The sequence below is a fragment of the Cyphellophora europaea genome, assembly GCF_000365145.1.
Source record: "Cyphellophora europaea CBS 101466 unplaced genomic scaffold supercont1.1, whole genome shotgun sequence".
Taxonomy (NCBI): domain Eukaryota; kingdom Fungi; phylum Ascomycota; class Eurotiomycetes; order Chaetothyriales; family Cyphellophoraceae; genus Cyphellophora; species Cyphellophora europaea.
Genome location: NW_008481797.1, coordinates 2,961,777 through 2,989,543, shown reverse-complemented (window position 1 = coordinate 2,989,543; position 27,767 = coordinate 2,961,777). Strand labels below are relative to the sequence as shown.

Genomic DNA, 27,767 nt, shown 5'->3' with positions numbered 1-27,767 from the left:
TGCTTAGTTCAGAGCAAGGATAAGCCGCCACGTCCATCAATACATCAGTTACTAATATCGACTCGCGGCAAGTACCACATTCCTACAACTGGAATCCCGAATCCGCAATGCAATCCTATAACCACTACCAAAACTCTTCGTTCAAGACCTCGCCGGCGCAGCGCGACGCCACCTCACGCAACGCGGCCATCTATGAGGCGGCGCGGGGCCAGCGGGACGTCACCTCGGAGGCGGGCGCAGACACTGATGGCACTCCTAAGTCGGGAAATCACGTTACAGAAGAGCGGCAGGAGATCCAAACAGCAGACAGCAGCGAGAGACGTCAAGCGCAGCAGCAGGCTCAATTGCCAGGCTTCGAGACTGACACTAGGGGAAACGTATATCTGACAGGGGAAACTGGTGTGAGCAAGTTGTGGAGGAAGGCGAGTGGACTATTTGCCAGGAAGTCTGCGGGTAAAGGCAACGAGGACATCGTGAGGTAGCGGCACGACGAGAGCTTGATGTGCGCCTATTTATACTCATCAGGCAAATCTACGAGCTACACCCGATGAAAAGCTTCCAGGTCGGGTCCATGTTAAGTCTTTAAACCATCCACCAAACCCGCATGGCGATTCTTTCGTGCAACATGTCCAAAATGTAAGGAATATATATGCTCAAGACAGCCAAACAGCAGTCGCTGCGCCCTCCACCTTGCCCTCTGTGCCGCCTTGCAGCTTCACTCGTGCGCATTCCCGGATGGTCTGCCCATCCCAGCTGCACACCATCACAAGGCCCTCTTCACTGTCGGTCAATGCCAGATACTCCATGCCATCTACTGTGGGTCCAGGTTGAACAGCGTTTGCCCACCCACCGCTCGTTGGCGTCTGCCACATATCCAGCAGACCTTTGTCCCCCTGCTTCTCATCTACTAACCCCTCCTCTGTCAGCGCGAACACCGCCAGGTAGCCCTTCGTTTCAGCCTCCAAGCCACGGGTCGAAGCGTACATGTACTTTGGTTGACTGCCGCTCGAAAACGATGTACGCACCTCATCGGCCCAGAAAAGCTTGGGAGACATCTCTGCGGGTATGATCTTGACACCTTGGACGTGCTTTAGGATCGTACCACCTTGCGATGTTTCAAAGACATCAACAATCGAGGTGTGCTCCTGCAGACAATACACGTGCTTCCCAGTTGGATGTGGCCAGACGTGTCGAGGTCCGTCATCCTTGCGCGGAGAGATGTGCTTCTCGCCTAGTGTGAGTGATCCATCCTCTGACACGGCATATGTCCAGATACAGTTCCGCCCGATGTCCGCAACGTAAAGTGCCTTGTTGTCCGGCGAGAGATCAGCGCTATGAGCGCCGTGTCTGAGCCCACCAAAGTCCAAAACGCCGTTTGCCGTGTTTCCTTCTTGGCCATCAAGGAAGTTCAGTTTCTGTAGTGGAAGGATAGCGGATTTGGTGCCGTTGACCCCATTTGCGTGGCCGTTGATGTGGTCTAATGGGCTGATGATCTCGCCAGTCTCTGAGTCGAGCGAAAAGACCTCGCCGGAGGGGCCACCAGCAGAGTACAGGGCTGTGGATGTGGCGGTCACATATCCTGACCTGGTGGCAGTCGGGGCAAGAGAGATCTGCTTGACGGACCTCCCGGCTGCATCCGAGATGGTGTATGCAACGACCGAGGGAGGCTCAGTCCAGGCAGTCGCATAGAGATTTGTCTTGGATTCGTTCAGGTGGAGCCAAGAATGTGAGCCCACTGCTGGATGCTTTGCGACAATTGAGAGAGTGGATGGTGCCACAAAGGATAGTGTATATAGGTGAGGGGTGTTGAATGTGCCAACAATGAAATTGTGGGACTCGGTCATGTTGAGTCTTATGGGATCCAATAATCAGCGAATACCCGTGAACTTTGCTAAGACTGCTGGCAAGGCTGAGGCGATACTGGCGTTGGTCAACTGTTGTTGCGGTCAAGAATTAGGCATCTAACGCCTGATAACGCTCTGAATGTATGCTGTCGGATTTCGGGCAGGCGCGTGGCAGTTCCGAGAAGACTTTGCCTCTGAACGAGTTGTTCTTTTGGATCAAGTGCCCGATCCGATCTGAGTGGAACACGGATATCCCCTTCCTGCACGGCCCGTCAATGGCCAATGCTTGGATCAGAAGGTAGCACGCAAGACCCAGAATTTTGCTCGTCTCGTCTATTGATCTATCAAAACGACAGAAACATTGCACAGACGTCCAGAGAAGAGATGAGGCCAACGACGTTGGATGGGTTGAGGAAGCGGCAATGGTCTTAGCCAGTGCCTGCCTCACACGGAGTCCCCTCTCGGCAATGACACCGCCCAATCGGAAGAGGGCGCGGAGCGGGGGGAGACAGTCGGCGGGAGAGCGTAGCTGGGTGATGAGGGGTGGGCGGACAACGACGCTGTCCCGCGGTCAACTGATTTGGAGAAGGCGAATTACGACTGAAGCTGACAGTTGCTGAGCTTTGGAGACCGCGGCCAAATTGTCGCTAGAAGTGAGCTCACACTCCGACTCCTGCAACCTCATTGTGCGCCCTCCAGAAGTCCAATGCCTTCCAAGCTGACTGTGGGCATCGCCCAGGTCCATACCCAGCAGACCACGGCAGATACCCTGGACCTCCTCCGCAAGCACACAAGAAGCGCAGCCGCTAAAGGCATCTCGATATTGCTCTTTCCCGAGGCTTTTCTTGGTGGTTACCCTCGGACATGCAATTTCGGCGCAGCCATCGGTGCGCGAACCGACGAGGGGAGGAATCAATTTGTAAACTACTTCAAGAGCTGCATCGACCTGGGCGATACAGCTCGAGGAGAAGAAGATGCTTGGTTGAAGAGGGAGCTTGATGTGAACGAAGAGACTGGTCGACGTGGAGATGGAACAAGGGAGTGTCTGGAAGATGTGGCAAGAGAGACTGGAGTTTTCCTGGTGGTAGGGATGGTGGAGAAAGCTGGTGGCAGCTTGTATTGCACAGCAGTCTACGTGGACCCTGCTAAAGGCATCGTCAGCAAAAGACGCAAGGTACAGCCGACGGGATCAGAGCGTCTAGTCTGGGCTCAGGGCCAGCCAAGCAGCCTCAAAGCCGTGAGTGCCACCATCAAGGGTGTCAAGGTCGTCATGGGCACTGCTATTTGCTGGGAGAACTATATGCCTTTGCTGAGGTACGCACTGTACGCTCAAGGCGTCAATCTATGGCTCGCGCCTACAGCCGACCCAAGAGCCACGTGGGAGCCACTGATGAAGACTATCGCCTGCGAACAGAGATGTTGGGTCCTGTCCGCCAATCAATGTATCAAGTCGCGGAATCTGCCAGCATGGATTACCGGCAAGCAACAAGCTAGCTCCGAGGAGGCTGTGCTTAATGGATCATCGCATGGACCTTCGCATGGACCCACCAGTCATAGGAGAAGGTCATCTGTGACGACCAAGACCGATGAAAACCATGAGATTGCCTGGAGACCGAAAGGGGAGATCAAAGAAGAAGGCGAGGCCGTCCAGAGCGACGGTGCTAGCGAGTTTGCATCATCGGGAGGGTCCTGCATCGTCTCGCCGATGGGCCAGACTGTGACCGGGCCCGTCTGGAACAAAGAAGAGGAGTTGCTCTATGCCAATATCGATTTTGACGACTGCGAAAGAGGCCGCTTCGACTTTGATGCGACTGGCCATTACGGTAGACTCGACGCTTTCAAGCTCACGGTCGAGGGTCTCGATCTGACGCCTCCGCCATGATGACGCGAACACCACGAAGGCTGTATAGCCATATGGCACGTTCCGCTCACGGCAAGATTGTCCTGAAAACTGCAGTCACCGCCAGGGGAGCCTCGGCGACTTCGACGGACAGTTGTATAGCTCCAGATTGTACGCAGCATGTGATGCCATATAATTACAGATTTCACCATCTGGACGATGAATCCGTACTCAAAAATTGGCAAATGTTATTCTTGTCTCGTACTTTCACTGTCCGTTTCCGAGCCAGCAGCATCCAGCTCAAGATCAATGCTATAGGATCAGCAGACCGAGCAAGGCAAGAGACGTATTCGGGCACGTACGAGTTGCCGCGAGGCAGATGCACTGAGAGCGAAAGATCTGGGTAAGTCGTCATCAATTGCGCCTTGTACATTCAGGCATGGGTATCGTTCAACTGTCAAATGCATTTCCGTTGGTACATCAGTATGCCACACGTGTTCTCATATCCGAAATTTTCCGTTCGATTTCTCGAATCGTCCGGTCGAGCTCTCCCGCAATCATCTGCTTCTTGTCGTTTGGCAGAAGGAAGAATGTCTCGCACAGGTCACCGTCAATGGTACCTTTACTTGGTGCGTAATAGGATCGATACATCAGATGGTCTCTCCCAAGTAGCGGTGGATTGCCGTTGTTGGACGCCAGTTGCATCTCCAAGCTTTGGAAGAAATCAACGTCCTCACGACCGACAAAGGGCACAAGCATGCCGAGCGTGCCTTGAAGACCAGTCCAGAACACGACATCCCGACCGCCGGCCACAAGATTCGTTTTATGAATGCTTGTTGGAATATCGCCGGGGAAGAAGTGCGTTACTAGGTTTAGTCTGTTGGGTGCTCCTGACAGATACTGTCGCTCGTGAAGTAGATGAGCACCAGAGCCTTCCTCATCTGCCTCTTCTGAAGCTTTGGGGGGGCACCTGAGAAGCCACAGGTTGCCGAACTTGTCACCTCCTGCAACGGTTTCGTAGTCAACCATAGTGGCACAGGTCGTCCACCGCGCAATAATGTCGTCTGCGAACGGTATGAGCTTGTTCTCCTGATATTTGTAGACGCAGTACGTCACGCTCTCTTGGATGTCGCTGACGATGATGCGACTGCCTTGTGTTTGCAGGCCTACGATGATGTTGGTGCCGGCTTGTACCTGGCACTTCCGTAGCATCTGCTTCATTCCGAGGTCGTAAATCCTCAGATCCGCGCCGACTCCTGCCAATAATCTACCCTGAAACGCGAGTAGAGCTGTTGGAGGCTGCTCGACTTTGGTCTTATGGATGAACTCGAGCTCCTTTCCGTCTTCATGAAAACGGTAGACATGTAAGAAGCCACCGTTGTGTGATCTTGGATTCGCAACGAGGTCTTTTGCTGTGCCAATGACTAGGAATGCTTCATCATCTTGACCTGCAAAAGGTGCGACCGCAAGACTGGTAGCGCATTCATTGTCCTCTAACTCGAGGGTGGAGACAACTGATTTTGTGGTGACGGGGTCGATGATTTGTATGCATGATGCCCAGTGGTTCGTCCCACGAGGATAGCCAAAATCTTCTGCTGGAAGTGGGGTTGCTTCCCCATTGACAGCGTTTGAATCTGCAATAAGCTTCGCTCGAGTTGATGATGCCAGAACATTATTGTCGGCCTCAATGACGTAGAACAGTGGATGGTCAGGATGGCGGACGAACTTTCGAGGCGTGTATGAAAGAGGAATATTCTCCTGCAAGAGGTTTCTGGACAGATCTTCAATGGTGAAAATCCTGCTGATGCATTAGCACTATCTCCAACAAAAGTGATGCAGCAGGCAAGAAGTTGGTGAGTTTCAGAAGGAACAATTGGATTTTTAAACTTGTTTCCGCAGCGACAGTACAGCCATCGGAAAGAGCATAGTATGGCTCATCATGCGAGTAAATTGGGGAAGAAAAGGGGGGAGGCACATACCTTAGGTTTTGACCTTGAATGCCCACAATGCCCTCAATGCATTGCTCGCTGCTAAAAGTCCAAGCATATTGAAGTCCAACATAGTCGAGGGGTGTGAGCATGAAACCAAGGGTCTGAGGATCGCTATAGCCCAGCCATGGTCGGGAGCTTAATGCTAGAACAGCAGCCTGACCAGCAACCGTAACGCGAAACAGCTTGGCAGGCTTCAATCCCAGGAATCGAGTTCGAGTGTCGGATAGCTCGCCGGTGATTTCATCGAGTACTGTCCGTAGGTAGACACCAGAGTAGAGACCGATGTGGAGGTACAACGTCGTGCCACCAGAAACAGAATCTGTCATTGCCATGATTGAAAGGGCCGATGGAGCTGATGTGAGAGCCTGTACCGATTTATTCTCGAGGGTCGAATCTGGATCCAGGCTCAAGATTCTCACGGTCGAATCATCACAACCAACAGCCAAGAAGGAACTCCTGACCCTACCTTCGGGCACTTCTCCTAAACTCAGACAGGTCACGGTTCCGGTCATTTCCCGGCGTTCGTCGTACTCCGCGAGTGAGCCGTCCGAGTCCAGTTCGAAGTACACTATCTCGCCGGAGCTCAGAGCGACTACAACCTGCCGTTCATTTGTGCTGGCAGTGACAATTGACCGATGCTGCGGAGCGGGCCACTCGTTGACGCGCTTGTCTGCTCGGATATGCCGGATACCTTTGGGGTGGACTTGGACCAAAGCGTCTTCTCCCAGCTGTTGCACCGCTAATGTTGGGGCTGACGAGAGAAAGCCGGTGTCGGTGACTTCCTCGACAGTCTCACCAATGCTGAGCACAAGGGTGCCAGTCTTGAACGAGAGCACGATGTATGCGTCGTATTCGTCGTCTCTTCGCACCTTTGTTGTCCAGACTGCTTCTGGCCGATCTGGCAGTTCTGATTCGACGATTTCCGATATTGACAGACCATGTTTGAGCGTTTTGAAGCTGCTTCTTGCGCCAGTGCCACCTACTGAATAAATCTGCGGAGCATCTTCATCCAGCAGATTCGCAACTTTGGCGTCTATTAGGGGATTAGCTGCATCAATGCTCTGAACCAGCGCCAAGTTCAGGAGAGGTCGAGGATGGAAGTATGCGGGCGAATAAGTCTCCAGTGGATCTGATGGATAGTCGTCACTGGAGAATTCTGTCTCTTCATCATCGTCGCCGAGTTTCTCGAACTGGTAGAACATGTTGTTGCCACCTTCGGCGGCCACAAAGAGAAATCCACTCTTCAAGATATGTAGACTGTTGGCAATAGGAACCGTGTCAAAGTACTTGATCTTCAAAGCCTTGACTTCCCCTGTCGGCTGGCCGTTTTCATCCTCGGCCATGTCAAGAGTAAGCTTGAAAAGATCACCGTCCTCAGTCTGGAGCAGAACAAAGAAAGTTCCCTTCATTTTGTGCGTGACACCAGCTGTGATCTGCCGCTTCCGATCCGGATTCTCCAGAATGCCACGTCTTCGAGGTACCGGTACACGAAAAGCATCTTGGTTAGAGTTCCGGTAGGTGATATTGTCGACGCCGCATACGAGAACACCACTTGGCCCGTCGGCACCTCCTGGCACATGAAAGAGCCTGGTGGCGCTGCGATCAACCGGATCAGACCACCTCCTCACAACATGGTTCAAACCGAGATCAAGCTCGTAGAAAACCAGCATTTTCTCCACATCCTCGTATGCCTGACCAGACGAGTCCTGGTCAGATTCGGTGTAATCAATCTCTAGTGCTGCGAAGATAGGGTTCTCATATCCGACATCTTGTGCGATCAGGTCAAAGACAAGTGTCTGGGGCTTATGGGCCTCTAGAGGCGACGAAATTGTGAGCTCGGCCTGGGCATTGCGGTTGAGAACGTATACAATCTTGTTCTTCTCGAGCGATGCAATCATGCAAGCCCTGCCCTTGGGATCGGCAGCCAGGTACTGCCCAGGGATGACTCTGCGAACACCGGATTTGCCGTAGGTCTCTAAATGGACACGATTGAACCGGTTTTGCTCGCGAAGGTACTCGAGTATCGTTATGCGCCCAGAGTCGGAGGTGACGATTAGATAGTCTGGGCATTGGTCAGCGCATTTGTCGCAAAGGGCGAGGAGGTGAGCCGGATCTGCTCATACCGTCGCATAACTGCTAGGTCGAAGCAATCACTATTTGCTCGAAAACATTGTTGGGTATGGACTAACCTTTACTGCTGCCAGCTAGCCTGAATGCTGCTAGACCGCGAATGATGCCAAAGCAATCCTGGGTGAAGAGGGGCACGATTTTGCCTTGATTGGCATCGGGCCTGTTGATGGTGAGCTTCGACCCAGAAGCGGTGACAATTTGCTGCTCTTTAGTACCGGAGAATTGTCCCAGGACCGCGGAGGTGATAGATGACGGAGGTTGTATTGTCAAGCTATACATGAACATCGAACTAGTCGTCGCCATGGTGTCGGAGATGTGGACGAGTCCGAGGGCTGCTGTAGATGGAGGTCTGCTGGAGCTAACGGGGTGCCGGTGCAATCATTGCGCGCTATAGAACACAGCGCAGCGATGGTTCACTCACAGATTCAAGCAATGGTTTCAAGTCTGCCATCGACTTTTCCGCAACAACGACCACGGCTGTGGAAAAATATTCTCGAGATGCGCTGCGAGGCTGCAGCTTCCTGCCAAGCCCGGGGCGGAGAAACTGCAGGCACCGAGGAGTGACGAAGGCTCCGGATGAACATGGACGTTTGCCGACCACCTGGCAAGACTTGGTCTGTCTTCCATTACCAATACAGTTTGCATTGAGCCATCTATCTTCCCGGCGCACTTCAGCTCCCATATCTCAGACCGTGGCGCTTTGTTGCTGGAATTGACCACCAGCTTACCCCGCTGCCTTTTGCCCCTCCTGTCTGTCAATCATTCTGGTTCACTGGTTCCTTTGCACTGACAACCGTTGACATGGCCGACGCCTCTGCGCCCGAGGATACCTCGGTCACATTTCATGTCAAGTCGGCTGGCGGTGCCAAATACACCTTCACATTGCCTCTATCGACCACGACGACTGACCTCAAGGAAAAGTTGGCCACCGCAGAATATGCAAACGTCCCTGCTTCCGCCCAGAGACTGATCTACAGCGGCAAAGTGCTGAAAGACAATGATACCTTGGCTACACACAGCGTGAAGGAGGGCAACACCATGCATCTCGTGAAGAGCGCAGCGAGCAATCTAAAACAGAATCCCGCAAGCCAACAAGGATCCTCTACTAGCACTTCGACTGCGACCCCTCCAGCAGCTGGGGTACCTCAGAATCTAGCATCAGGCACAGGCAATGATCCATTAGCCGGTCTGACAGGCGCCAGATATGCCGGATTTGCGGGGCTGCCGAATGCGAGCATGTTCAGAGATCCGCCGACGCAAGAAGACATGATCCGCCAATTACAAGACCCTCATTTCGCTTCGATGATGAGAGAGGCCCTCAATAATCCCCAGTTTATTGACATGATGATCAACTCGAATCCCCAGCTCCAGGCCCTTGGTCCGCACGCGAGACAGATGCTACAGTCAGAGGACTTCCGGCGCATGATGACTGATCCCGAGTCTATGCGGCATATGTTGCAGATGCAGCAGATGATGGGTGGCCTTGGCGGTCCCGGTGGACAGGATGCCGCTTTTCCAGCTCCTGGTGTGACAAATTCCACCGACGCGGCGCAGGCTGCAGATGCAACCGCTCCGAACCAAAACCAAAACCAAAACCAACAGACACCGCCAGCAAACCCGTTCGCAGCATTGATGGGCAACCCGATGTTTGGCTTCCCTCCACCGCAGACAGGAATGAATAACCCTGGCAGCACAGCAGATCCTGCGCAGAATCAACAAGCACAGCAACCTAATCCGTTCGCTGCACTCTTTAACCCAGCCATGGCTGGTAATCAGCAGCAGCCTCAAGGCGGTGATACCAACAATCCCAACAGTGCATCATCACCGCCACCCAATCCATTTGCCAACAACCCTTTCATGCAGAACCCAGATGCCATGCGAAATTTGATGCAGATGTTCGGTGGTGGCGGCGGAGGTAATGCTGGTGGTCCAGGTGCCGGGGGTGGAGCGAACCCGCAGCAGCCAAATTGGATGGAGATGCTAGGAGCTATGGGTGGAGGAGAATTCGGTGGACCACCAGATAATAGACCACCCGAAGAACGTTTTGCTACTCAGCTACGGCAGCTCAACGAGATGGGCTTCCACAACTTTGATCGCAATATCCAAGCATTGACAAGATCTGGAGGGGACGTGAATGGTGCTTTGGAGTGGCTGTTCAGCCAGCCTTCGTGACCGAATCGCGGTGAACATGTACAGAAGCATTAGACGGCATCAGAACAGAGAATTACGGATCCTGATGACACCTATTGGCGGCGCCTGAGTATAAATAACGCAGACCGCAGAGCTTCGTCTTTCAAGATTGTGCGCATATCATCGTTACGTGCATCATCATCATCATTCCATTGAATCGCAGTCTCGTGCGCATCCCTCCTAAGCCAAGCACAAGACCTCGGGGTAATACTGTTTCTACTGCCTCCCTCGTCAGCTTTGCCCAATTACCATCCGATACCGTCATGGTCAGGGTTGAGTAGATCTCACAGGATACACGAGAATGTATACTCCTGCGGGAATTAGCACCACCAGCTCCTTCTCCTGCCTTTGCGGTCTATGAACCGGTCACTCATGGCCACCAGGCTCCTGCGCCTAACCACGCTCTACAACCCGTGATCCAGCTGCAACCTCCTCCAGGTCTCCCACCAACCCACTATCCGGTTCGCACCACAACCCGTAGCCTTTTCCCGCCCCCATCCCTCCAGAACCGTCCTCTCCCCCTCCTCTTCGATCAGGGATTCCCCCATTTCCTTCCTACCCGCTTCCGTACAAACCAAGTCTCCTTCAAAGCATTCTTCGCCCCTTCCCTCCCTGTCCATCTTTCCGATCAGCGCCCACGCTTCCTTGCCTTGCATCAGGGCGTCATGCTTGGCCGTGCGACGGCGGAGGCGCGCCTCCGTGGCACCCGCATGCCCTGCGCCGTGCAGGTGATGAGGACTCCTATAAGCGAAAGGACGGTGACTTGAAGCGAAGGGCATTGAGCATTGGGATTTAGGAAAGAAGCGACGGTGGGAAGGGCCGAGGAGACGGAGCCTCGGTGGGCAAGGGTGTCGTGCATGCCACGGGAAGCGGCGAGTAGCTCCTGGGCGCTCTTGATTGTTAGTCGGACTGATATTGGCACGGGAGTAGGAGGGAGTTGGTGTGGGAAGAGGAAACTCGACGTTCCGTACGTCTGTATTGGCAGGGATTGTGATGCGTAGTTTTGCGCCGTCGAAGGCGGCCCGGCGGAAAGGTGAGGGCTTTGTTGCTGGAGGCGGCTGTGTTGGCTGTGTTGACGTGAGCGGCAAGACGCTGTTCAGAACGGATACTGCATCTACGAGGTCAGAAGGCAACCGGGGAAAGGGCTCGGTTGTGTCAGTCATGGTGCGAATATGCTTCTACCATTTCCATCGAAGCAAAGCACAGCGAAGGGCAAGATGAGAATGATATCAGCCACTGCAGAGGGTATAGAGCACGCCATAGTAGTCGTCTCTGGCGACGTCAAAGCGTGCATTGTCAGACTTGGTGGGAGATTCTCTTTGTACGGGTTGGTGTCGAATGTGTTATCTGTCGCTTTGTCAGATTAGCGTAGCGTCACTTAGTGCCTTTCAATTTGCCGAGATCCGGAGGGCTAGTGCTGCAGCAGAAAGTAGTACATGTCTGGGGCGTAAGAACGAAGTCGCAGCCAAGTTATGACATGCTTCTTGAAATGTCTTTCATTGCAATCGTAGGAATTGCTCAATCGCTTTGCTCCGTGATCCTAGCTGGAAATGTTCGCATGACATTCGCGTGTCGGCTCCTCCACTTTCCATGCTTGGTATCAAAGTTTTGTTGTCATTGGAGGTACGCCCTCACTTCCCCTGAGCATCCTCCAGAGCGACATATCGCCAGATCAGACTCCCGAATTCCTACTTCTCACATTCATGGGGAGGAAGCAATAGCTCTCCGTTGTCGCTGGCCGCGCTGTCTGGAGTTGAGTCTGGGTTCCGGCTTAGCAACATCCTTGCTCTTGGAGACTTCCTCCGCGCTCTCGGTGAGGATCATCTCGACGTGGCAGGGGTTGGACATGTATGGGTTGATGCGACCGTGAGCACGGTAGGTGCGGCGACGCTGCTTGGGGGCCTGGTTGACCTGGATGTGCTTGACGATCAAGTTGGAGGTGTCGAGACCCTTGGTGTCAGCGTTGGCCTCGGCGTTCTTGAGAAGGTCCAGCAGGAAACTGGCAGACTTGACGGGGTGGCGGGCTTTGGAGACGCCGAAGTTCTTGCCTAATCCACGAGTTAGTACATGTTTTGAACCCTCTCGACGACTGGCTGTCCCGATGAACGGACTATATTGACGACAATATTTTGCCCATCGGTTCCTCGCATGGTGTTTTGCGTACCTTGTGCGCTGCGGCCAGTGCTGCCTGCATACCGTCTCATGGGAATGCACTCCTTGAACTCTTGGACATTCTCGAGATACTTGATCGCACGCTGAACCTTCCAGCCATTGATAGCCTGAGCAGTCTCGCGAGTGTTCTTGAAGCTGACGCGAAGGTAGGAGCCCCGGGAGCGGGCAGACTTCGCCGGGGTGATGTGCTGAGGAGCGTAGCGGACCTGCACAAGTTTTCGTTAGTCTACAAAAGCCAGTCGCACGGTAACAGAGCGTAGGGTGATACACGCTCTATGGAGAGGTCTCGTACCATCTTGACGGTATTGAAGGAAGATAGGTCCTGGTTGTGTCGGTCGGCAATCGCTGATGTCGAAGTGCGCAGCGCAACTTCGTGGTTGCAGGTTTCGAGAAAGTGTGACTTGGCATTTTAGCTCCGCTAGACCCAAAGCAGTCTGGTATCCTCGAAATCTTGGCAGGCTCTGGTCACGTGTATTCACACTTCAAGTGATCGATGGGGCATTTAGCTTTAAGTGGTATTTCACCCGTCTTCGCTCCAATCAATACCCAGAAGAACCTGCGGCTTGGTACACGGGACTGCATGCCGAATTTCTAACGGTGGTAATGTCATGAGCGTCTATGATGAAGCATCCCCATATCTCCTGCCTCGTCCTCGAGGTTGTTGCTTTGGATCGTAGTCACCTCCTGAGCTTTCTTCCGTACCACCACGTGCCAACGGCATTGGAGCATCATACCAATCTTCTTCCGACATGTTCTCCGCAAGATCATCCCCTTCAATGCTTTGTCGAACCGCTGCAGCCATGATCTGCGTCTTGCTCATGGGCGCTTTCGAGACGTGCTCAGGTATAGCTGGCTGAGCAGCTAGTGCAGTAGGTCGTTCGGGTGACAGCTCTTGGGACTCAGCCATCTCAGGATGGTAAATTTCAATGCCATCCTGACCTTCTGCCACCTGCCACTTTGATGGCTGTGCTGCCCAGTTACTGATATCTCCTGCACCGTCGTCTTCATCGCTTTCTTCATCGGTTGACGCAAAGGCAGCTCCGGCCATTTGACTGCTAGGCTTTGGCTTGACCTGGCCGCCGATTGCAGAATCATATTCTGGGTCGCCAGGATATACCAGTTTGCCGTTCACAACTTTGGTTCCTGGCTTCCGTCCTCTCGTGGATGTCTGGACAGCCACGTAATTTGGAACCTCCGCAGTAGTCACATTGACTCCGTTAAGCACTCTCATCAAGCCGTGCCACTGCTCCAGTGTTTCTGTCTCTCTAACAGGCCAATACTGCCCAACTTCCATGCCATTGAATGATTCCACCGCGAGACCCTCAGCTCTTGTGTCGGCCCAAAACCAGAGGATCTCATTGCCTTGTGTTTCTGGCAATCTTTCGTCGGCATGGCTTGCATAGGCTCTAGCGGCAAGAATGCCTTTGATGTCGAAATCTAAGGCTGGCTTGTTGGCTTGCGTAGTGTCCGATTCAAGATTGTTACCAACCCAGACTTGTACAGCGGCAGCCTCACAGAGTCTTCCAAGGACTTGCTCATAAGATACTTCATATTTCTTCGTCGGGTTGTGCAGATGATACCACGGACCATACTCAGAGGCACCAACGGAACGGAAGACTATCTGCATCTCAGCTAGGGAAAGTGGGCTGACCGTGCTGCTTGGCCCTGGGCCCTTAAAGGCGTTGCTGACATTTTGGGTCCAGGCTTTGCCTACAAAGGATACCCATGAAGTCTTTGCCAGGAATGGAGAGTCGCGCAGAGTGTGCTCAGGTTGTATGTTCCCGAGATGAAGCCGAATTGACTCGACCGTCAACACATCTTCACAAATGTCCGTCGACCGGGGAGAAGTGAGTCTGATGGTGTCTCCAACTGTGATAAGCTCAGACCCAAGATAGATACCCTTACAGTGAATTGCACCATTCGGCCAAAGGCCAGTTGCTTTGAACTTTTCGACCAGGGAGAGGCTTGTTGAACAAGTGAGTGCTGCCATTATTGAAGGATGTAACTTCTGGTCCGGTATCCCATGGAGAAGAAACTGCCATTGTGATAGTGGACGAATAGAGCTCAACGGAACCCATTTGTACTGTTTAGAGATAGGCTTGTCCAAGGCATTGTTCGGACTTGGTAAAGTCTCAACGCGATAGCCAGCGATGTTGAGAGCTGTGGTTGTCTTCTGTGGAACGAGCAGATCTTGGAAACCGAGAGGTCGATTCTGAACATCAGCAGACGGTGTAGCTGTTATTACACCAGCACGCCAGGCCGGAAAGCCATACCAACGATCCTGTTCAGCGGAATACAGCTTGTACTCCGAGCTAACTTTGTCGGGCGCTAAGCGTTGACCATCGAGGAGATTAGTACACCACAGCACTGTTTCCCCTATGCGTGGCAGGAATGCTGGCTGATGCTCAATTTGTGTCAGATGAGATCGCATTAGGTCATGGCCCTCCTCGTTGTGCTCTGCACGCCAGTCGAGTGAGCTGGTCTCTTCGATGTCCTGATCTATGCCTCTGTTTGAGTCTTTGGCGAGCTCAAGGCGCTTGATGAAAAGTTTGAAAACATCGTCGGTGCCCTCCTCATCGACTGCGTAAGGGGCACCAGTCTGCCTCACGTCTCGACGAGGTCTCCGAGAAGCAATGCCCGCGGCAGAGCTGTGATCACTGCTGTCGTCACCGGTCGTAGGTCCGTCCCGTTTTGGTCGAGTCAGAAGAGAAAAATCGACGACATCCCTAGGCTTCCTCGACTGTCGCGGCACAAGAGGACATTGGTGTTTCCGGCAAAGGTGGCACCGGCAATCCCCTTCCATACCTCCCATCAGCCACAAGAAGTGGGGTGTGAATTTCGGTATCGAATCATAGTATCGTCCGTTCGGATGGCCGAAGAGCCGCTTGTAGGTTTGTGCACCAGCTGGCTGGTCTACTTCGAAGACCCCATAGCCATCAGGAAGCCGTTCGATATAGTAATTGACGCCTGGTTTGCCGTGCTCTTCCCATACCTGTCCTAGTTGTATGAGGTAATTTTCGTCATCAGCCGGTCTGTAAGGGGGGCACTCAGGCCACTTGCGTTGTTCACCATCGCTGATGTCGCGGATCTGCAGGCCTATCCAGCGACCCTGCACACCGATCTTCTTTCGCTGGAAAGCCATTGTAGCGACTGAGTAGTCATATTATGATGTTGGATGACTCTTTGTGGATTGCATCACAGACAGCTTCAGGGCGGCTTGAGCGCTTTATGAGATGTGGACTGCGGCCGAGATCGTCCAGGAAATCAAAAAGACGTGAAAATGACTGCCGCGGATGGAAGCGCAGGAAGTCTGCTGTTCAAGGGCCCATGCATAGACTGATGACTGAACCGAGACGTTCTTGACCTATTGCGATTGCAGTTCGACAAGCTGAAGTTGGAAACTCTTGTCAAGCCGGCAGGAAGTTTGTAGAACGCGACAAGGCGACGACGCTAAAATCACCGCCAAGACCTTACTTACGCCTTACCAGGCGTTTCGCGGGTCACCTCAGATTGCGATACGACACTTCGTTGCGTTGATCGGCGATAAACTCATCGTGCCTGGCTCCTACGGTGAGATGGCTCTGTATGCTATACAAACTCTCTGCATCGCCGCTGTAAGCGATGAAGCACTACTGGCGCTCGAATTTGCTGTTCAAGATGTTCGAAGCCGTCTTGTTTGAGGCTATGGACCGGAGACTATGGACAGGCAAGTCAGACCTTGGAAGCGACGAGGATCCTTGACCAACCTGCACTTGGGGCAGCTATAGTTGTCGCAAAAAATAGCCATCGTTGCTCTGTCTATCAAACTCCATTATCCCAGTTGTGCAGCCTCATGAAGCTCGCCAGGCTTTTCACTCCACACTGGCCAGAGACCGATCTTCCGTTCCCCTCGAAATTACCTCTAGGTTGATCAAACGAGTTTCAGCAGGTCTGTATTGACTAGGTTGTTGTCAGTCTGACTTCATCGTCCAGGCTTGCCATTCTTACCATGTCAATATGGCATTGTAGAGCATCACCATTTTGTACCAGAGATCGCGCCGATGTTGTCCGTCTTGACCACACTTTTCGAGCTTTGCGTGACCTCTTTCTTGATATGGTCTTGCTTCTCTTGGGCTTGTCGGGGCTTTCCAAGCATCTTAGCTAAGTCTTCTGGCATCGGAGTTTTCAGCTGGAAAGTCTTCGAAAACCTCACAAGGTCTGCGGCTTTGACGTTCTTGTGATTGTTCTGCAAGTCGTGTTTCCCCTCTATGCGTGCTTTCTCGGCTGCGACGAACTCTCCGAAATGGTTAAGGACTCTCGCCTCAGCGTCCTTCTTTGCTTCTTCGGAATCCATTGATCGTGTATGTTGGGGTTCTGCAAACAGTGCATGAAATGGAGAAAGATGTTGGTGAGAAGATGTTTCAAGGCAGACTTCAGCTCCAGATTTGTTGGACTGCTGCCTGTGCCGCACAGTGAATTGATTGGTAAATTAACGTGTCCCGAAATTTGGTACGCGATCTTGGTAGGCGTGAATAGAATTCTATCACACGGCCAACGGAGTGGTCTCAGCCTTGCATCAACAGGGCAGAACATGGAAATCCGTGATCACTGCACTTCACACACTCATATGGGGCGTCGGCCGTCCGTCACCATGTCACAGAAATGCTGGATGTACTGCCATAACTCTGCCAGGACATCAGGTGTGCATACTCGACTGTACAAATGTATGGATTATAGTGGACTGTCTTCAATGTTCCGCAAAGTTCTTTTCTCTGTGAATATGAGTTTCGAGCGATTCAGCTCTTCCCGGTCTGATACATGGTATTAAGCCGATTGCTTTTGTCTCTACCATTCTTCAATATGCTCGAGAGGGGCTCGGCAACTTTGTCCATCAGTGGAATGCGCAAGAAGGCCCAAGATCGACCCATGTCACGCATTACTGGCACATACAGCCAGACTGAAAACGGAACTCCGTTTGTAGAGCACCTATCAAGGCCTTGGGCGATGTGTCGCTGTTGGTGAACGCGTCCAGTTACGATCGGATGCTCGAGGAAGCGTGCGTCAACTCGAACTGTGAGGTCCGTAACGGAAGTCGCTCCGTCGCAAACCGGCGTCATCGATGCGCTCGGCTGAGCTCGTGAGGTGGAGCTCAAAAAGGCCGAAGCATGCGTTTGAGATACACATGTCAGTAGGCAGAAATAGAGCTGGGTTTCGGTTCTGGTCTTGCGAGAACCTTCCACATGGTCGAATCTTGATCGATTCCTATCACCATCACCAGATCCGGTGCAGTTTTTAGGTTTGGTCCGTCCGCCTGCGCACAACTCGGTTAAGGCTTTGACAGCATGCGTCGGGTGTTGGTAGAATGCTTCAAGTCTGGCTATCGTGAACCATACTGCGATACAGATAGCCTGACCTTTACTGCCATCTAATGTGACAAGTCGGGTGTCAATCTCGATATCAATATTGCAGGGTCTGGGGTCATAACTTTTTCGCAGCAGGCCAATGCCTCGAGTGAGGGGTTCAAGAGCAACGAGTTGCCTCGAAAGTCCACACTGCGAGCAGTTTCACGTTCCCGGGATGATTGTCCGCTCCAATGTGACGTAGACCTTCTTCCACTTCAATGGACAATATTTCGAGAGTCCATCTTCATCGTTGTCCCAATAGAGTTGCCATTTCTTGGTCTTCGGGTTTTCGACGGCTACGAAGAGCTGAGCCTTAGCGAACTTGACGTATGTCTCATCTTTGGTCCAGTCCCACGGTCCGACGCGATGCTCGATACTCTGAGACTTATTGCCGTATTTCAGCTCAGCAGTGTCATTGTCGACATAGATCCAATTCAGCAGCGGAGGATCAGCGCGGGTCTGACTGACGAGGCCCAGCGGGACGGGATTCCTCTCCTTATCTGGATACTCGATATAGAACGCTTCAGCGACGTAGCCTTCACTTGACGGATTCGTGGCTTGAGCCTCGCCGATGAAGACACGATCGTCCCTGAGGACGATCCTATGGCCGTGGATTTCTTTCTGGACGATTGGCGCATCGGCCTCGCAGATGATATCGATGTGGAACTTCTGCATACGCTTCTCTTCCTGCGCTTGCTCCTCTCGCTTCTTTTGGCCGGAAATAGCTTGCGCGACGCCCGTTACAGTCGGAATCGCCGTGAGTATCATGAGACCTATCACCATCTTGGTGCTCGTCAGCCCTTAGCCGTAATCGTTGAAGATCATTGTAGTTCAGCAAAGCACGACAAAGTGCAAGCCCCCGCAGAGAGATGTGTGGTTGCGGAAACGGAAGCAAACCCGTCTCGCGTCTACCGTCATCGAGCCCAGCCCGCAGCAGCAGCGGCTGATCTCCGGCGATAGAGGTGCCCCACTTTAATTTTCTCGAGTGTCGTTGCCTTCTTTCAACGTTCAGACATCGTCCGAGTCGCGAGCAAGCAAAATCTCTGTCTGCGGTATTCCAAGATGGATGCTCTGAGGATCTTGTCGCGGTCCACCAGTCTGAAGACCCAGAAACCGAAAGAGGCCTCACAACATCTTCCCTCGGAAGGACAAGCCTTTTCACAAGAATCCTCTAAGGGCATAAAGCGCAAATTTGAGGACGACGATGAGCAGGAGTTGAACAACGAACAAATACGTGCACTCCACAAGCAGCACAAGATCAGAGTTATCAATCTTCGTAAGCTCCACAAACACAGGACGACTAAGACGCATAAGCAGCAGAAAGAAAGTGCTCGCGTGTTCCCTCAACCACTTCTGAGATTTGCGCAGCTCCGGCCTAGACATCATGTCAGCAGAGCCATACAGGAGAACATCGCGGCTCAGGGTTACTACGAGCCAACGGAAATCCAAATTGCGGCTTTACCTTTGCTCCTGGAAGATGTTGATTCCGGTCCAGACATCCTCAGCGTTGCGCCAACTGGAAGCGGCAAAACCTTGGCTTTCCTGACACCAGCAATCGAAAAGGCCAGAAAATATCACAAATCACAGGAGGGCTCGGACAGACATACTCGTGCTCTCGTGCTCGCCCCCACCAAGGAGCTCGTTGGACAAATCGTGAACGAGGGCAGGAAGTTGTGTACCCAGACAGGCGTCACCATCACAGCCATGAGAAAGGGACTGAAGCTTACTGACTCGGGACAAGAAGCTTCTGGGTCGGAATTGATGTCCGAATCAGACACTGATGACCGGCGAGCGACACGGCCCACGCCAATCGTCAAGAGCGATATCGTTGTATCGACGCCATTGAGTCTTGTCCATGCCCTAGGCTCATCAACCCTCCCGCATATCACTAATCTTATCCTTGACGAAGCCGACGTCCTGCTCGATCCTCTCTTTCGTGAGCAGACGCTATTAGTATGGTTGGCATGTAATTCCGTCAAACTTCAAGTCTCGCTCTGGTCCGCCACCATTGGCTCCAATATCGAAGAACTCGCCATCTCCACTATTGCCGCCAGACGGAAATCCCTTGGCTCCAAGCTAAGACCACCTCTGTATCGTATAATTATCGGTCTGAAAGACTCCTCACTTCCCAGTATCACTCACAAGCTGGTCTATGCCGCTACTGAGCCTGGAAAGCTGCTCGGACTACGCCAACTACTGCATCCAGCCAGATCGCAATCCCAGACCTCAAAATCAACAGCCTCTCAGCCGCCGCAATTACGCCCTCCCTTTATTGTCTTTACGCAGACCATTGACCGCGCGAGCGCCCTGCATGACGAGTTACAATATGATATCGCCGCTGCGGCAGGCGGGTCCAGCCGCATCGCAGTCTTGCACTCCTCCCTTTCCAGCACAGCCCGGTCGACTATCATGACAAAGTTTCGCAAGGGCGAGATATGGATCCTTATCACCACTGACTTACTGTCTCGAGGAGTGGACTTCCGAGGTGTCAATGGAGTGGTCAACTACGATATTCCCACCACTAGTGCAGCATACGTCCATCGAGCCGGACGTACCGGTCGAGCTGGACGGGCCGGAGGAGTGTGTGTGACATTCTATACGAAAGAGGACATCAAGTATCTGAAAGCGATCGCGAGTGTCATTAACTCGAGCCAATCCAATCAGTCTAACGCCGACGGCACGGAAGGAGGGGGACCGACGGTTGAGGGGATCGATCCCTGGCTTTTGGCTTCGCTACCAGATCTAAGTAAGAGAAACAGAAAAGAGCTGAAAGTACGGGGTGTCGAGACGAGACGAGCCATCAAGGAGAGCGACAATGCGGAGGAGCGCAAGAAGAAGCGGAAAGCGAGGATAGGAACCAAGAGCGGGTATGAGAAGAAGATCGAGAACAGGCGAAAAGGCGCTGTGCAGGGTAGCAAGCAGCGGAAGGGCGATCGCAATGCGCAGGAGGAAGATGGCTTTCAAGGATTCGACTAATATGTATACCAGACCCGAGAGCACAAGGTGCTGATGATGATGAGGATGAGGAGGACGAAGGCGTCTGGATGTGGAGGCGTGTCAAGAACAACTTGAAGCGAGCGGGATTGGCACGGGGCTTGAGCCTGCGGGAAGATGAAGAGGCAGACGCAAGGCGGGGATGGGGTCACGAGGAGTCAGGGGAAGGGTGGTGAAAGGATTGCATTGGTTAAGAGCTACGAGCATGAGCAGAGTAAGGTGAATCTGGTAATTCGATTACCGTGACATGCACGGTCCGGCTGTGATCTAAGATGCTCAGTCAATAATGCCGTAGGGCCAGCAAAGCCCATAGCGTCAGTTGATATGACAGCGGTCTGCCCCAGTCAGTATCTCGCTCCTATGCGGCAATTTCGCCCTTTTGCTCCGCGGAAGAAAGGTCTGCCGGTGTCAGCAACCAGGCACCATCGACTTGATCCTCACCCGCTATCAAATGGCCTTGTCGTACGTCTCCGCAGACCTGCTTGTCGTTTCCTACTGCTTTGCCTAGCCCACTCTGGCCAGGGATTATGTGATGTCCGGCGAACTGCTGTACCTAAAGAGCTTTCGTGCGACTGAACAAGCTGCTATACACGGCGTCAACAACAGGCTGAGCAGAGATCTGCCTACCGCCAAAGAATCGGCCATTAAGACCCTGGATAGCCTTTTCACCGCCAGAGACACGTTCGAATTTGAGATAGATGTCGCCTTGAGTGTTTGGATCTAACGAGATGTGAACGACTTTGCCGTATTTGTCCTCACACTCAGCTTTAACGTCATCTTCGAGCTCTTTGACCCAAGCATCGCCTTCTTCTTCGTTTGGGTCGAACATGTTGCGGAGCAATACACAGCGACTGGCTTGGCTAACCGAAACGGGGAGGGCTTTGGATTCTTTCTTAGGTGCGGCGGCAGCCTTGGTGCGGTGATCGTCAGTGGTTGAGCTTGGCTCTTCGGTTCTAGCAAGCTTTCTCATCAGTGCATCGCGGCTGTAATTGCTGAAGTTCACACCAGCGACATCGGTATCGTCAAGAGCGCTGGCGCCGCCTGAACCTTTCTGGTCGTCTCGACCTCCGGCACGGTCAAAAGCGCCACCACTGCCACCAGCATGAGCGCCACGACCGCCGGAGCCGGAGAAGGCAGAGCCTTGGAAGCTGGTAGGCTGATTCTGGCCCTGGAAGCGTTGAAGAAGATTGGCAGTTGACTCGGGTGTAAACTTGTCGTTCCCGAGGCCAACGCGAATGGGACGTCCTGCAAGGTCAAATCCGTTCATCTTCTCAAGGGCCTCACGAGCTTGGTTGGGGTCACGGAACCTAGATGTGTTAGCGGGAATATTTGATGCAATGAAGGTCATGGACTCACTGTACAAAACCGTAGCCTCGGCTCCTTCCGCCCTCTTCCTTCTGTAGCTGAACAAATTCCAGTTCGCCGAAAGGCTCGAAGACATTCTGAAGGTCTTGCTCCGTGATACTGAAATGAATATTGCCAACGTAGAGTCTGTGGAAGGGGACGGAACTTTGCGTAGTAGTGGCCGCCTCCGGGTTGCGGGCCTGTCGATTCTTCTCTGCTTCAGTGAGCTGGGCGATGATGGGAATGCCGAGGAGCTTCTGGCCGGTCATCTGGATGGCAAGGGGCACAGAGTCCTCGTTACGAAACTCTACGTAGCCGACACTGAAATGGGTTAGTTCTGGTACGAATACTAGGCTAGGGAACAACATACCCTTTAGATCGACCACTGACACGGTCTTTGACGATCTGAGCCTCCTTTACCGGACCAACCTTCTCGAAGAACGCAATAAGTTCCTTGGTACGCAATCGAGCAGCCAGCTGCTGGACGAAAACGGTTCTCCTATCGCGCTCATCTTCAGTGAGTGCGATGTCGGGGGTCTTGGCTTTGGTGTCTCGCCGAGGGCTACGGGAGCGTCTGCGGTCCTGGCGGTCACGGTCTCGACGGTCATCCTCGCGACGCGAGGAGGGGCGATAGTGACGATCATCTCTTGGAGACCGAGATCGACGGCGATAGTGGTCCCGGTCATCGTCGCGCTGCGAACGACGTCTCTCTCCGTCTCGGCTGCGACTGCGGTGTCGGCTTCTATGACTACCGTTAGCGGATCCGCGGTCGCTACGTGGGCTCCTCATGTCATTGTCATCTCGGTCTCGGTGGCGGTCACGGCTGCGGTCACGTCGTTTGCGATCGCGCTCACGGGAGTCATCTTGTTCAGGATCTCGATCACGGCGCTCAGATTGGAGACGGTCGGAATCGGTGTCTGGGGTGCCATTGGCGGCAGTAGAGTCGAGGAGGGCCTCAACATCAAGTCCTGCCATTTTGAGTAATCCGTAAGGAACTCTCTCGTACGCGCTGGTTAAGTGCTTGGGTGATTCACTTCGGCTCGTTAGGCAATGCGGTCGTGGTGCGAAGAGGTTTGGTGCGAACCCTTTGGTAGTGTCCCGGTAGCAATGTGCTTCGGAATAACAGTCCTTCTGATGGTCTTCCGCAGCCTGAATTACGAGTAGGGCGGTGTCTTTGAGGGCAACGTATTGGTCGTACGAAGTGGATGCAGGATTTGTCTTTAAAAAGAGAGCGCGGCCAGCTCAGGCAGCCGAAGAGATATCCACCAACAGAGGAAGTAGACGCTATTACAAGGTTGGATTAGCCTGTTCGTAACAAGGCTATACTTGGAACGGCAAGGCTGTACTATCCTCCGCAGATCTGACATTGCCTGGGAAGCGGCAACACACTACATTTGTCCTTTGTCGCACCGATCATATAAAAAAAGTACCCCATGCAGACGCATAGAGGTCATCTGGAAGCCCCATGCAATGTGGTTGTGTAGGAACATGGTCGAATACATTGCTATTGGAGTCCAGAGAACGAGAATTACCCACTTCCAGAACGCCGAGCTCACACAAGTCTGAATCTCGCTTTCGCGTTTTGTCCTGACCATAGTCATGAATGTTTCGACTGGTTCTCCTTCAGCGCTTCCTCGACCCATCTGGCCGGTCCATCTTGGTTGCTCCGCAGACTGTCTTGGCTGTTGCGGCTTCTTGGCGCTGGACCGGGTGCTGAGGTATCTTGATTTCCCATACTGCCGCCAGTGGATTTGCGGTGTAGTACATCTGCTTCGTGAGATTTATGTTCCTTCTCAAGCTCGCTGTAGCGAACCTCATAGCCTTTGCGCTTCTTCTCTCGCCGCTTTGCTCTATCACCCTTGATTTTGTCGTGGATCAGCAGGCTGGCGCCGACCAGAAGGGATGCCATGTTTGTTGTCGATGATGCTTTGCTCGACTGGTTCACGTTCCCTCTCCCGGACTGACCTACCGGTGTATCTATCAGGAGTCGTGGTTACTCCATTGCACGCTGCTCACTTGTACGAAATCGATGATGCGACGAGCAGTCTTGGCTTGCTCGGACATGTCGCCCGATGCAGTGGCGAGAAGAATCTATGGGCAACCGTATATCTCTCGCGAAAACATCTGCCGTCGAGAACCTTCGGAAGGCTTTTTTTCTTTAGTACTTCCAGACCTTCAGCATTTCGCAATGTGGATCCCAATCTTCATTTTCGCCGAAATCAGTCCGTAACTCGATGTGAAGCCGGTCGAACAACGTTGACGCAATACCGATCAAGGATGAAGAAATGTTTTTTCCAGACTTCAACACTCCCGCAGCCCCACATTGGATGTGGGTGCCTTCTTTGAGATCAGCCACAGCGACCATTCTTAGTCGACTTTGCGACAATAGCATGAGTGAGCGAAGACGCTCAGTCATCTATCGGCCGTTCCGTGGCCTGGCGGCACCGCCGTCACACTACGCTTTGTCGAGGTGGGTCTGGGTGAATACTTGGTACCTACTGATTAATGAGTGCGGAATTGATGTTTTCGCTGACGTGATTTGCGCCCACCCTTTCTCGCCTTCAAAGCCCCTGCCCATACTATTTGTGAAAGCGCTGCCAGATAATGCGGCCTGCACAGGCGACATAAATCGTGCCATGGCGTCGGTGTTTGTTCGTCGAGTTCCACGTTTCTTTGATGCATATATAAGTCCCGCCCGCTCATTTCGAATCACATCCTCCCTATCCACATCCAAACCCTTGTCGTCACACTTGCATCCCAGTCAACGCACCTTCACATCAACATCTAACAATATGGGCGCCGACTCTCTGATCCAAGGCTTTAAGGCTCGCCGCACTCACTACGCCTTGAAGCCCGAGTCTCCCATCTCCGACGACAAGATCCACGAGATTGTCGAGCAAGCTATTCTCCATACTCCCAGCTCCTTCAACTCACAGTCCACGCGAGTCCTTGTCCTCCTTGCCGACCAGCACAAGAAGCTGTGGGAGGAGATCGTCAAGCCAGCGGTCAAGGCCGTTGCTCCTCCCGAGGCCTGGGAGAGTTCGGAAAAGCGGCTCTCAGGCTTTTCCAACGCCTATGGAACAGTAAATCTCCAGCCCCATCTGCATGTCAATGGCTGTACTAACGTGCTTAGATCCTGTTCTATGAGGATCCCAATGATATCTCCAAGCTCCAGGAATCATACGCTCTCTACGCCGATAGGTTTCCGCAATGGTCTGAGCACACAAATGCTATGCATCAGTATGCCCTATGGACTCTCCTTGAGCAAGAGGGCTTCGGTGCCAACCTTCAGCACTACAATCCCCTCATCGACGAAAAGGTCGCCAGCGAGTGGGGCATCCCTAACAAATGGAGTTTGAAGTCGCAGCTCGTATTTGGTGCTCCCGCAGGCGCTGCCGGCGAGAAATCCTTCAAGCCTGTTGACGGTGAGCGTCTCTTCATTTACGGTGGCAAGTTCGGGACGAAGTCGTAGACGAATTGCACCAATGTGTTCAGATAGACTCGAGCGACCACCCTTTCGAGATTGCATAGCGAAATGGTATAATATGACCAAATACCAAGACTTTGAATGCTCGAGTCGTTCTACGAGACTTCGACGCGAGTGTCTTGCTGCCTTCTTTGCCAGGTCTTGGCAGTGTATCGGCATCATGAGGCAACCGCTGAACACCAGGGTCCAGACCCGCCAGAGTCAGACATCGTTCTTGTATCGATCCCCGTTTTGCACTACATGGAGCCCTGAATCGTGCTGACACGAGCAGCCAACACAAGTCCGCCAGCCAATGGGCATGAACCTCTTCCCCTTTCGTGTTCAGGCTTACTGCCTGGTTTCTCTACTCATCATCAGGGCCCACAGATCGTTTCCCCTTCGGCACTTTCGTTTCGACACGTGTTACTGCCTCGGCGCTCCAGAACGGCCCCCATCATCGCAAGGACAGCCTATGCCAGCGCACTGGCACCGCCAAATCCTGCTTGTAATCTCGCGCTGGCGTCCAGCATTCACTCTGACCAGATAAGGCATCCCCCTTTATCTTCCGCCTCAGCAAATCTCAGGAGTCTCGCCTTGGTAGGGTCGCAGCGTAGCTCGGTACAAGGCCTCCAAGGGGATGGCTTACAAGCGAACTACAAATCAAATCTTGCAGAGCCGTGCATCATCCACTCTTTATCGAGCCTTCCCTTTCGGCCCCCAAGCCTGAACCTCGTACACAAGCTCAGCCGACGATCGAATCAAGCATGTATGTCTGCTACGCACGTCGCTGTTGTATCAGCACCGCATCAGCGATACGATTCAGCACGTATTGCCGCGCAGCGCATACAGTGTCTGCCGGCCGACCTCCTGCTGGAATCCAGTGCGTGCGGCCCGTAGACTGTCCTGCCTACATTGGTCCGCCTTGCGATAAGAGCAACGTCACTCCCCTTTTCCTATTGAATCCGGAGCGATATCAAGCTTCTGGGCTTGCGGCGCCACAACGGCCTGCTACCCAAAATGCTGGTTCAACTGCCCTGCATGTATGATCGACGCTCAGGCCTGAAATGTGAAACTTATTGCGACCAACAGGATGATTTACGAGGCGGTTCCCTGAAGCTACTCGTCCCTGGTCAGCTTACTAGATAATCTCGTTGGCGCTAAGACGTCAATCATATTTCCTCACGGACTACAGTTATGTTGTAATCGTTTCTTCGCGGCGAAATGCAGCGGTCAGTGACCGGACTTGAACGAGTTGCATTCACATACAAATATGCTTCCTGGCCCCGTGGCGCAAGTAGTCGGTCCGTTGCTTGTTTGCTCAGTCACAACATCCCCAAACGAATGAATCCTGTCTGTGACAGTAACACCACTCCAGGTGATTGACAAATCTGGCCCGCATCCGTGTTACCACACCTGTGACCATATCTCAACCACCCATCCTGTGGCAGCAGCCTCACAACTTTCCTGATTCCCACCACCACAGCCCGCTCTGTATCCTCGCTTTCACCCAGAACGACAGCAAGTTCATTCCCACCGCAGGCACACAAGTGTGGCCCACCATGTTCCCCTTCGTCGTCGACCACCGCCATACCCTCGAGCCCTCCCTCCAAATCTACCGTGCCAGCCGCTCCGCCTTCAAAGCAGCCAGCCGCGGCCAGCGTCCCCGCGACAACGAGGCACCCCCAGCGTACACGCCCACCGCCACGTACCAACCCACCCGCAAGCCCACCTCAGCCTCAACGGCCACCTTCTCCTCCTCCACCAGCACTTCCTCCTCCATCTCCTCCGGCAGCAGCACCACCTCCAAACGCTCCCGCCTCGCGCGCCTCAACCCCTTCCACCACCTCCGACACCACAAGTCCTCCTCATCCTCTCCCATCTCCAGCCCCCCAACCTCCACCCCAAGCCTCACACCAACCAGCACCTCCACCAGCACCTCCCCCTCACCCGCCACTTTCACCACTGCACCACGCCACCGCCGCCCGCAGAACCACCAGCAAAACCGCGTCCGCTTCGCCGACCAGCAGTACGACAGCGACGCCTCCAGCATCTACAGCACCGACTTCCCACCTGAGGAGCAGGAGCATCGATCCAGAGGCCAAAGGCAAGGCACAAAGTCGACACCCAGCGCCGCCATGATGCCCTACACGCGCGGCGTCGACGAGAACAGTACGTACCCCGCCTTCTTGTACATTTTCTGAGAGAGCGGTGTATATGAGAGAGAATGTGTCTGAGGGGTTTTCCCAAATCCACAATTCTACAACGTGCTGAGGTTTTTTGTTTTTGGCTTCTACCAATAGTGATGCGATGTTGGTGGATGGGTATCTGAGACTCCTCTCAAGTTCTCAACCCCCCCGGCCCCATCCTCCCCCTCCACGACCGAAAGCATACAGCTGGCTGGCTGGCAGGGCGTGC

General features: G+C 53.3%; 13 protein-coding genes across 13 annotated transcripts; 6 read left to right on the top strand and 7 right to left on the bottom strand.

Annotated features, from left to right (window-relative positions):
- Nucleotides 1–107: 107 nt before the first annotated feature.
- HMPREF1541_01138 (uncharacterized protein) lies at nucleotides 108–482 on the top strand (the record flags this gene model as incomplete). The annotated part of the gene is made up of 1 exon (XM_008713439.1): nucleotides 108–482. The coding sequence occupies one exon, from the start codon at nucleotides 108–110 to the stop codon at nucleotides 480–482; it is 375 nt and encodes a 124-aa protein (XP_008711661.1).
- A 171-nt stretch (nucleotides 483–653) lies between these two features.
- Nucleotides 654–1,844, bottom strand: HMPREF1541_01137 (uncharacterized protein; the record flags this gene model as incomplete). Its single annotated transcript, XM_008713438.1, has 1 exon — nucleotides 654–1,844. The coding sequence occupies one exon, from the start codon at nucleotides 1,842–1,844 to the stop codon at nucleotides 654–656; it is 1,191 nt and encodes a 396-aa protein (XP_008711660.1).
- A 706-nt stretch (nucleotides 1,845–2,550) lies between these two features.
- On the top strand, nucleotides 2,551–3,726 carry HMPREF1541_01136 (uncharacterized protein; the record flags this gene model as incomplete). The annotated part of the gene is made up of 1 exon (XM_008713437.1): nucleotides 2,551–3,726. One exon carries the CDS (start codon nucleotides 2,551–2,553, stop codon nucleotides 3,724–3,726), a length of 1,176 nt encoding a protein of 391 aa, XP_008711659.1.
- A 438-nt stretch (nucleotides 3,727–4,164) lies between these two features.
- On the bottom strand, nucleotides 4,165–8,108 carry HMPREF1541_01135 (pre-mRNA-splicing factor rse1; the record flags this gene model as incomplete). The annotated part of the gene is made up of 3 exons (XM_008713436.1): nucleotides 4,165–5,485; nucleotides 5,664–7,737; nucleotides 7,865–8,108. The coding sequence occupies 3 exons, from the start codon at nucleotides 8,106–8,108 to the stop codon at nucleotides 4,165–4,167; spliced, it is 3,639 nt and encodes a 1,212-aa protein (XP_008711658.1).
- A 498-nt stretch (nucleotides 8,109–8,606) lies between these two features.
- HMPREF1541_01134 (uncharacterized protein) lies at nucleotides 8,607–9,977 on the top strand (the record flags this gene model as incomplete). The annotated part of the gene is made up of 1 exon (XM_008713435.1): nucleotides 8,607–9,977. The coding sequence occupies one exon, from the start codon at nucleotides 8,607–8,609 to the stop codon at nucleotides 9,975–9,977; it is 1,371 nt and encodes a 456-aa protein (XP_008711657.1).
- A 1,719-nt stretch (nucleotides 9,978–11,696) lies between these two features.
- Nucleotides 11,697–12,462, bottom strand: HMPREF1541_01133 (60S ribosomal protein L17; the record flags this gene model as incomplete). Its single annotated transcript, XM_008713434.1, has 3 exons — nucleotides 11,697–12,043; nucleotides 12,160–12,373; nucleotides 12,460–12,462. 3 exons carry the CDS (start codon nucleotides 12,460–12,462, stop codon nucleotides 11,697–11,699), a joined length of 564 nt encoding a protein of 187 aa, XP_008711656.1.
- A 321-nt stretch (nucleotides 12,463–12,783) lies between these two features.
- On the bottom strand, nucleotides 12,784–15,309 carry HMPREF1541_01132 (uncharacterized protein; the record flags this gene model as incomplete). Its single annotated transcript, XM_008713433.1, has 1 exon — nucleotides 12,784–15,309. The coding sequence occupies one exon, from the start codon at nucleotides 15,307–15,309 to the stop codon at nucleotides 12,784–12,786; it is 2,526 nt and encodes an 841-aa protein (XP_008711655.1).
- A 2,401-nt stretch (nucleotides 15,310–17,710) lies between these two features.
- On the bottom strand, nucleotides 17,711–18,331 carry HMPREF1541_01131 (uncharacterized protein; the record flags this gene model as incomplete). The annotated part of the gene is made up of 1 exon (XM_008713432.1): nucleotides 17,711–18,331. The coding sequence occupies one exon, from the start codon at nucleotides 18,329–18,331 to the stop codon at nucleotides 17,711–17,713; it is 621 nt and encodes a 206-aa protein (XP_008711654.1).
- A 279-nt stretch (nucleotides 18,332–18,610) lies between these two features.
- Nucleotides 18,611–20,524, top strand: HMPREF1541_01130 (uncharacterized protein; the record flags this gene model as incomplete). Its single annotated transcript, XM_008713431.1, has 1 exon — nucleotides 18,611–20,524. One exon carries the CDS (start codon nucleotides 18,611–18,613, stop codon nucleotides 20,522–20,524), a length of 1,914 nt encoding a protein of 637 aa, XP_008711653.1.
- A 571-nt stretch (nucleotides 20,525–21,095) lies between these two features.
- Nucleotides 21,096–22,861, bottom strand: HMPREF1541_01129 (uncharacterized protein; the record flags this gene model as incomplete). Its single annotated transcript, XM_008713430.1, has 3 exons — nucleotides 21,096–21,849; nucleotides 21,899–22,207; nucleotides 22,257–22,861. 3 exons carry the CDS (start codon nucleotides 22,859–22,861, stop codon nucleotides 21,096–21,098), a joined length of 1,668 nt encoding a protein of 555 aa, XP_008711652.1.
- Nucleotides 22,862–23,483: 622 nt separating this feature from the next.
- HMPREF1541_01128 (uncharacterized protein) lies at nucleotides 23,484–23,795 on the bottom strand (the record flags this gene model as incomplete). The annotated part of the gene is made up of 1 exon (XM_008713429.1): nucleotides 23,484–23,795. One exon carries the CDS (start codon nucleotides 23,793–23,795, stop codon nucleotides 23,484–23,486), a length of 312 nt encoding a protein of 103 aa, XP_008711651.1.
- An 883-nt stretch (nucleotides 23,796–24,678) lies between these two features.
- Nucleotides 24,679–25,358, top strand: HMPREF1541_01127 (uncharacterized protein; the record flags this gene model as incomplete). Its single annotated transcript, XM_008713428.1, has 2 exons — nucleotides 24,679–24,969; nucleotides 25,020–25,358. The coding sequence occupies 2 exons, from the start codon at nucleotides 24,679–24,681 to the stop codon at nucleotides 25,356–25,358; spliced, it is 630 nt and encodes a 209-aa protein (XP_008711650.1).
- Nucleotides 25,359–26,911: 1,553 nt separating this feature from the next.
- Nucleotides 26,912–27,553, top strand: HMPREF1541_01126 (uncharacterized protein; the record flags this gene model as incomplete). The annotated part of the gene is made up of 1 exon (XM_008713427.1): nucleotides 26,912–27,553. The coding sequence occupies one exon, from the start codon at nucleotides 26,912–26,914 to the stop codon at nucleotides 27,551–27,553; it is 642 nt and encodes a 213-aa protein (XP_008711649.1).
- Between the last annotated feature and the right edge of the window lie 214 nt (nucleotides 27,554–27,767).